This window comes from Carassius auratus, chromosome 3, assembly GCF_003368295.1.
Source record: "Carassius auratus strain Wakin chromosome 3, ASM336829v1, whole genome shotgun sequence".
Classification (NCBI taxonomy): domain Eukaryota; kingdom Metazoa; phylum Chordata; class Actinopteri; order Cypriniformes; family Cyprinidae; genus Carassius; species Carassius auratus.
Window position 1 is genome coordinate 2,780,560 of NC_039245.1, and position 8,350 is coordinate 2,788,909.

The 8,350-nt window shown below is 37.2% G+C and overlaps 1 protein-coding gene across 3 annotated transcripts; it reads left to right on the plus strand.

The window, feature by feature from the left end:
* The first annotated feature begins 985 nt into the window (after positions 1-985).
* LOC113043270 (phosphatidylinositol N-acetylglucosaminyltransferase subunit Q-like) lies at positions 986-7,346 on the plus strand. 3 transcript variants are annotated; one of them, XM_026202530.1, is made up of 11 exons: positions 986-1,120; positions 2,132-2,856; positions 2,936-3,067; positions 3,758-3,878; positions 4,267-4,393; positions 4,479-4,632; positions 5,348-5,459; positions 5,538-5,618; positions 6,129-6,243; positions 6,446-6,507; positions 6,740-7,346. In XM_026202530.1, the coding sequence occupies exons 2-11, from the start codon at positions 2,174-2,176 to the stop codon at positions 6,890-6,892; spliced, it is 1,740 nt and encodes a 579-aa protein (XP_026058315.1). In that variant the 5' UTR covers positions 986-1,120; positions 2,132-2,173; the 3' UTR covers positions 6,893-7,346. The 3 variants fall into 3 exon arrangements, with proteins under 3 accessions (XP_026058315.1, XP_026058308.1, XP_026058320.1); XM_026202523.1 differs by lacking the exon at positions 986-1,120 and adding an exon at positions 1,528-1,794; XM_026202535.1 differs by lacking the exon at positions 986-1,120 and adding an exon at positions 1,964-2,051.
* The last annotated feature ends 1,004 nt before the right edge of the window (positions 7,347-8,350 follow it).

An 8,350-nucleotide genomic window follows, 5' to 3' on the forward strand; every position in this document is an offset into this window, starting at 1 on the left:
GTAGCTCTCATGAAATCCAAAATGAGCCAATATTTGGCATGACATTTCAAAACGTCTCACTTTCAACATTTGATATGTTATCTATATTCTATTGTGAATAAAATATAAGTTTATGAGATTTGTAAATTATTCCATTCCTTTTTTACTCACAATTTTTACAGTGTCCCAACTTTTTTGGAATCGGGTTTGCAAATGCATGTCTAGAACAACATCACGGTTAATACATATCGACAGAATTGTCTTTTTTTTCTAATGTGAATTGTATTGAAGTTAGTTTAAATGAAAATGTCTTAACGTTTGATCTATATTACAGCTATAGGAAATAAAGGAACCGTCTTCCTGTAACTCCTTTTCTCCTCCACGGAAGTTTGTGCCTCGGGAGCCAATTAGTGTTTAATGATGTGATTATATATGTGTCGTCTTAAAGCTTTTGTGTGTCTGTATTGAATTTCCTTTTTATTGCAGTTCAGTAAACTGTTGCTGTCATTCCCGTTTAAATTTAATTTCAACTTCCTGAATATATATATATTTTTTAACTTCCTGAATATTGAAGTTGAATATTTCAGGCATATTTTCATCATTGTTAGATATCACTGCAACTCCAGCGCCATCTTGTGGAAACTGTCTATCAGTTACACGTCATTTCAAATAAACGAGAAAAGACAAAAATGTTGCTAATAATATCTAGTGACCAGTATAGACACATGGATTCGAGCTGTTTGTGTGTTTGTTTCAGACATGCTTTTCTCACTTATCGAGGAAACTTTTTAGTGCAGATTGTATTATATGAAGTTAAATACTTTTATATGTGAGTAAAATGCACACCTATGTGAAATAAATGAAAATAGAAAAAAAAAGACAGTTTACATTTGCACAGTGACTAATTAAATGCACTTTTAATAAAAGGATCATTCATCCACAGTTTTTGTTCATATCCGTTTCAGTTCCTTCAGCTCTTGAAATTCAAGTCTTATGTGTGAAGCTGTTATCAGGGAAGAAGGGATAGTTATTTAGAGGACCCTTTTGTCTTGAATGTTATGATATCTAACGTTTCATTTAAGCGAAGTCATCTTCAGACACATTCACCGGTCAGCAGTTCATGTGACTCTTCTGGCTTCAGGCAAGTTTATTTAGCACATTTCATACACAAAGAAAGGCCTAATTCAAACTGCTTTAGCCTACATAAACAATTTAAGAAATCATAAATTGATTGAAAGCAAGAATAGCTACACAAGATGATACAGTGCAGTCAGGACTCATGCGCAGCTACACAGATGAGTTTTTAATCTGGAATTATATGTGAAACCCTTGGCATTTAACTTACTGATAAAAACAAAGACGATAGCATTGTGTTTGAGTAACGTTATGTGAAAACACAACGAAAGATCAACGACAAAAAAAACACATTGTAATAATAGTAATAATAATAATATATAGTGTTTAGTTTTTGGTTATACCTGCCATTATAAAATTAGTCAAATACGCTAGGCTACTAAAAAATTATATACTCGGAACTGACAACATCCGTTGAGTTCACCCGACGGGATTTCAGTGACGGACTATCAACAACACGAACGTTATGATGATCTGTTTACTAATGTGGAAAACCAGTTTTCAGTTAGTTTAACAAGAATCAGGACTGCACTGTTATATCGAGTGTTATTTTCATATGATTTCATTTAAACATTTTATTGAGGGAGCATGCCAGCGTTGGTTTACGCACACAGAAGAGTTAACTCGGTCGTTGTCTGTTACCAGATAAGAGCCACATCTCAGAAGTCCTTGCCCTTCAAGGTAACTCTTTTGAGCACTTCACTACTAATTACAACATACAGTAGCATGTCCCTAAATTTGGTCACGGTCAAATTGCTAATTAGATCGATATGAGGTTTGCCCCGAGCGAGTGGTTTCCATAGAAACGACCCAAATTCGTGTTCAATTGATTTGAAGGGCACAAGTACAACAGAACTCGTCTCGCGAGATCTGTGGATGCTTCTAAGCAAACAACGTTACATGTTTGTGTTTGACTCGACTACTCTACATTTTGCATTGTAGGTTAATAAGATGCATATTAAAAATGTGCGTATTTCCTTGTTTTCAGCCTTTTGATCATGCTTTTTTGCCCATACAGGAGTTCATCTTTCTCTGTTGCCGTACTTTATAGCACACCGTCATGGTGCTGAAGATCTTCTTTCCCAAGTGCTGCAACACAGCCGACAGCGGCCTGCTGGTGGGGCGTTGGATCCCAGGTCACACTTCTGCTGTGGTGCTGGCCGTCGTTCACTACCCCTTCATACCGGGACAGGTGAAGAAGTACCTGAGTGAGCTGCAGAGCCAGACTCAGGTGGAGCTGACCGTCCTGGGCTCCTGGAGTATGCCCAAAGAAGGCCAAGAAGGAATGGACAGCTTCCTAAAAGACCTGAGTACCATCTTTCCTCAGAAATGTTGGCTGCAGTTGAGCCGTGAGATTGGCAAAAGAGGCTTTACTTGTCAGGTGGCCCAAAACAATGGGAGACTTCACCAGGACCGGGAGCAGAAGAACGGCGATGATAAGATCATCTTCATTCATTACGACCAGAGGAAGGTTATGCTGTCCCAGCTTCACCCGGTACAGGATGTCAGCCAGAAGTCTGATGTTGAGCCCTCAGAGCTGCGTTTGGTCTTCCAGACCGTTGCTCAAAGTCAGCCCCTCTTTTTCCTCGACAAATATGACGAGGGGCCGCTCAAGCTCAGCCACTGGCAGTCTGAAGGCAGGGAGGCTAGTATTATTGCAGAGCTTCTGAAACAAGCGTCAGTCCCGCTCTGCATCTTCCTGACATGGCTGCTGTCTCTGTGGCACTGGTTGTGCAGCTTCAGGTGAGTTCATGTGCCTCAGCTTGGACCTGTTCAGTGTACTGAAGAGTGATGATCAAATTCATATTCAAATCTTTTACAGGATTTTACATTTGAGTCCAGTGCTGTTCATCTCAAGCAAGCTGTCCACCTGTGTTCAGTCGGGATACAGAGCAGGTCATTTCAAGACTGTTTTCTCTCCCAAAAAAGCTGCTACACACATGGAATTCATGAGGTCAGTGACATACACGAGCATCACTGATAACAAAAAGAAGAAAATAAGTTTAAAATACATGTGACGGCTTCATAGAAATGTACTCTTTGTATTTGTGTTGGTTTCATTTGTTTTGTTTTTTTGAAAAATGTTATTCTGAATTCGAGAAAAGTTTTAATTTAATGACCCTTTTGGTGTTACAAGTAAAAACATTTTCTTTACCCTTCATATACTTTGGAGTGTAGACAGTACACATCATCATCCCCAAAAGGTTTTACATATATTTTGGATGGCAATAAGTAAAAAAAAAAAAAGTAATGAGTTATTAATTAATAAATATAATTATGTTTTTGAGGAGTCACTAACCATGCTGTGTCATGAAAAAAATAAAAGTTTTAATTTAGGTGTTTTGTTTAATGTGCATTCAAATTAAATTTAAATGCGTTTCCTTATCGGAGGAGTTTACATTTACGTTTTTGTTTATGCTCCAAAAAAATACCAAAATTACTTTACTTTTAATTCAGCAATTAAAAACATATATATATATATATATATATATATATATATATATATATATATATATATATATATATATATATATATATATATATATATATATATATATATATAAAGAGCATTGTGTTTTTGATGTTGCTCCTTTGTTATTTAATAAATCTCATTCTCACACCCTTCTTTTGTCACCCTCTGCAGAAAAGCAAACATTTTTGTGTCTTTTCTTGTGGACATAGCCCTTGGTTTGCTGCTTATCTCATGGCTTTACAGAGAGAATCGGATCAGCAAATTAGCAGATACTTTGGTACCTGTGGCTGATGTAAGTATGATCCCTATTATATCACATTTGTGAAAAAGTTTGGGATTTATAAGATTTTATATATATATATATATTTATTTATTTTATTTTTTTGTATGCTCAATGAGGCTGCTTTATTTGATAAAAAAAGTACAGTGAAATATTATTACAATTTAAAATAACTGTTTTCTATATTAATATAGTTTAATATCATTCTAAGCTGCTCATTTATTTAAAACTTGAATTTCTTTCAAAAATGAAATCTTACCAACCCCAAACATTTAACGGGTAGTGTGTATATATATATATATATATATATATATATATATGTGTGTGTGTGTGTGTGTATATAAATAATTAAATGTGTAGACAGATGTAGTTTTACTGAAAGTCTTGTGCTCTCTGGCAGCGTGTGGCTAAAGAGCTGCAGGAGCTGTTAGAATGGCTGATGGGGGCTCCTGCTGGACTCAAGATGAACCGAGCTCTCGACCAGGTGCTGGGGAGATTCTTTCTCTACCACATTCATCTGTGGATCAGTAAGTAGATCTTAAGTTCAAGCACTCTGATGGTGGTTCATGCTTATTAATGAATCGCATGTATGTCTTGTGATTGTGTCCGCAGGTTACATCCATCTGATGTCTCCTTTCATTGAGAGAATCCTGTGGTATGTTGGACTTTCAGCCTGCCTGGGATTGACCTTTGCTCTTTCTGTATTGTCGGACATTGTGGCCCTCCTCACTTTCCACATCTACTGTTTTTACGTGTATGGAGCAAGGTGAGGTTCGGTTTTGTTGTTACGTACTCTCATGTTTCAGCGCTTCCAGTAGAGGGTAGTGTCAACTTTTATATTTGCGCTTCTTGAAGGGATAGTTCACTCAGAAAAGAAGGTTCTGTACTCATTCAGTTTTCTCTGTCAGTGGTTCTCAATCCTGGCCAACACTGCAGGTTTTTGGTGTCTCTCTTATCTGACACACACATTTGAGGTCTTGGAGTCTTCACTGATGAGCTGATGAGTGGAATCAGGTGTGTTTGAACAGGGAGACGTCTAAAATGTGCAGTGATGGAGGTTCTCCACTATCAGGATTGGGAACCACTGCTCTGTGTCATTCCAAATCTTTACAAAATGTCCAGTGTCCAAGCTGCTGTTTAATGTGTTATAAAAGTGGATCGGAATCATGAGCCACCAAGGTCACCATTCCCTTTCATTGTGTGAAATAAAAGGGAATTTTATGTTCCATTCAAAAAAAGAAAAAAAAAGAAACCGGTTTGGAAAGACATGAGAGAACATAAACCCTGACAGAATTTTAGGTGTACTATCTCTTTAAGATTCTATCTCAGATCTGTCCGGGCAGTTACTTGCCATCTATATTTACAGTCTTGCGTCTTTTATTTTCGTATTACCCTTGACTCAACATTGCAGGGCTTCACTTCTGAGATTTGCAGCCCAGTTTCTTTGTTTGTGAAGTGTACTTTCTCATCTCTGTTGTCAGACTCTACTGTCTGAAGATCTATGGGCTCTCCTCGCTGTGGCGGCTCTTCAGGGGGAAGAAATGGAATGTGTTGAGGCAGAGGGTTGACTCGTGCTCATACGACCTGGACCAGGTACATCTCTTGCACAACCTCTAGCTAGTCAGCACATCCCTACAGAACACCGCTGACACCGTTCTGTTTCTCTTGCAGTTGTTCATTGGCACTCTGCTCTTTACGATTCTGCTGTTCCTGCTTCCCACCACTGCCCTGTATTACCTGGTCTTTACCCTGGTGAGGCACTCACCCTTATTCCAACAGCCCCACTGGACCCGTTTAATGCAGTTATTTTCACACTTTTTACAGCTCATATTTTTCAAATGTTGCATCAGTCCAGAAGTCAGCTGCACTGATTTGTCACTATATTACGATTGTTTTTATTTATTTATTTTTGGGGGGTGCAGTCAGAGTGTGGTTATTATGAATTTTATAAGTCATTAAATGGTAATTACATTTTAGCTCTTTAGCAATGGCCTATATACTACTGTTCAAAAGTTTGGTGTCGAAAGTCTTTTATACTTACCAGTGCTGCATTTATTGGATATAAAATGCAGTAAAAACAGGAATATTACCAAATTTATGCATTTAGCAGACGCCTTTATCCAAAGCAAAGAAAAAAGAAATTGTTGCTGTGGTGCTTAACACTATTCTGGAAACCATAATGAAGTTTTTTTTTATGATATAGAAAACCATAAATCTGGAATTGATATATTAATAACAAGTAATTGGCTTCTCTGTTTGTAGCTGCGGCTGGTGGTGGTGCTGTTTCAGGGAGTGATTCACCTTAGTGTCGACTTCATCAACTCTTTCCCCCTGTTTGCCATCGGCATACGTATCTGCAGACCATACAGACTGGCAGGTGAGCCTTTCTGTAACACATTGAAGACATCAATAAAAACGGTCTTAACATTTTGTAACTTTCTTTTCTTACGTAACACTTGATAGAGATGAACCTATGAATGTACCTCTAGGCCATGTACTGTAGTCATAACCTCTGTGAAAACATTAATTAAATGACTGTTTGGTTTATTAAACACTTTATCAATCTCTTTGTATTCCAGAGGGTGTTAAATTCAAGGTGCTTTGTGAGGAGCCAGGAACTCCTCTTCACCTGATGATGGAGGTTTGTTGATCGTTGCTAAAACAGCTTGTCATCCTGTAGTTTATTTATGCTTGGGTTTGACCTGTTGATTCTGTGGGATGGATATGAGGGTTTATTTAATAGCTTTGTTTGGCTCACTGTATGCAGTGCAAACACTGGACATCCTTTCCTTGTCTCTAAATATTGATAATGAATCATATATCAGATGAGCAAGCATGAATGAAAAATGTCTTTTTCTTTTCTCCACCTTCAGATCAACCCGTTAAAGGGCAGCTCTGTGCTGCAATGTTATCGGACGCCCACTTATAGCTGTTACCCTAAGGATTCCTGGGCCGCATTGTGTAAGAAGCTGTTTGTAGGAGAACTCATTTACCCCTGGAAGCAGAAGACTGACAAGACGGACTAATTTTGCGACCTCGTAGATCAACAGCAGCCAAACACGTGAACACTGGGAGAAGGTTCTCTATTGGTCAGGCTCCACTGAATTTCATGATCGTCTTAATTAGGTTTTTAACAGAAGTAGATATTTCTACATTGTAGATTTGAACCACGATCTTTCCTTTTACAAACATAAATCAGAATCTTTGATTAAAACTGTGATTTTTATTTTATTTTTTTATTTTAAAACATCTATAACTTTTTATAACACTGAAAATGTACCTTTTAAAAATCTATTAATCGTATTGTATTCTATAGTCTAGCTGACTAATGTGTACTGGCTCTGAATGTTACATTTAGAGACGTGTAAATTATTTAACCGTGAACCACTTGTATGTCAGTGTTGCCAAATTGTTGTTTTGTACCAATTATTATTATTAACATAAATGATTTAATAAAATCAAGAGTTTTATAAATGCAGATGATCAATATATTCATTTGTGCTGGTGATTTTCAAAGTTTATTTAATACCATTTTATACATTACAGTATAAAAAAAAGTGCATCTTAGATCACACTCGTATGATTTATGTTTCTAGACTATAAACAGTTGCTGTTTCAAGTTTATGCTAGTCTAACTAGTCTTGGATCTTTTGTTTGGGAGAACAGCCTGTGAAGAATGTGCTCGGACTGGACCGAGAGCACAACACAGCTATGACAGCAGTGTCTTCTGATTATGCAATTACACAAGAAAAACATCTGAGCTGGGCATTCACGATTTTCATTCACCTTCATGGTTTTGTTAAGAGACATTTTCCAAAAACATAAAAAAAAGTTTTAACTTACTGAACCGATGTAAATTAATATTAGTAGGTCTGTGTTTTACAGTGGATAGTCATTGTTTATAGTAATTTATTAGAAGCTGCCTATATATTACCATGGAAAATTCTATATAGGAGAACAAGCACTATTATGCATATCTTAGGGGTGAGCGTTTATGTTTTTCAATGGCTGGTATAGAACATGATGCAGGGTCCAGATGTCCCTTTGTCTCCCTCGAGACCCTCATGTAGCTGTAATCTGGATGAGTAGACACAAAGACTTCATACAGCAATTTGCATTTTAATCCATTCGGGGGAAGGGGGGTTATATTCTTTTGATCAGTGAAAGTGCAGAGACCTCTGGCTCGTCCCCAGCACATTAACCCTCCTGCATCTGCCACAGGACCCCAGTTAACCTGTTTTATTACTGCTGGAAACATTAGGTCAAAACAATACATTTAGATTTTTTAAAGCTAGATTTAAAGAGATAGTTTACCCAAAAAGCATTATTTACTCCCCTTATATATGTATGAAGGATATTAGAAATTAAGATTCAGTGCATGACATTTTTCCCATACAGTGAAAGTGAAGGGTGACTGATGAGGCTGTCGTTCAACCTAGCGTCTCCTTTTGTGGAACACAGAAGAAAGAAAGTCAAAATATTTA

Coding starts and splice junctions, on each gene's coding strand:
- LOC113043270 (XM_026202530.1), top strand. CDS start 2,174: ATGGTGCTGAAGATCTTCTTTCCCAAGTGCTGCAACACAGCCGACAGC. Junction 4,394..4,478: donor CCACATTCATCTGTGGATCA/GTAAGTAGATCT, acceptor TTGTGTCCGCAG/GTTACATCCATCTGATGTCT. Junction 6,244..6,445: donor CAGACCATACAGACTGGCAG/GTGAGCCTTTCT, acceptor TTTGTATTCCAG/AGGGTGTTAAATTCAAGGTG.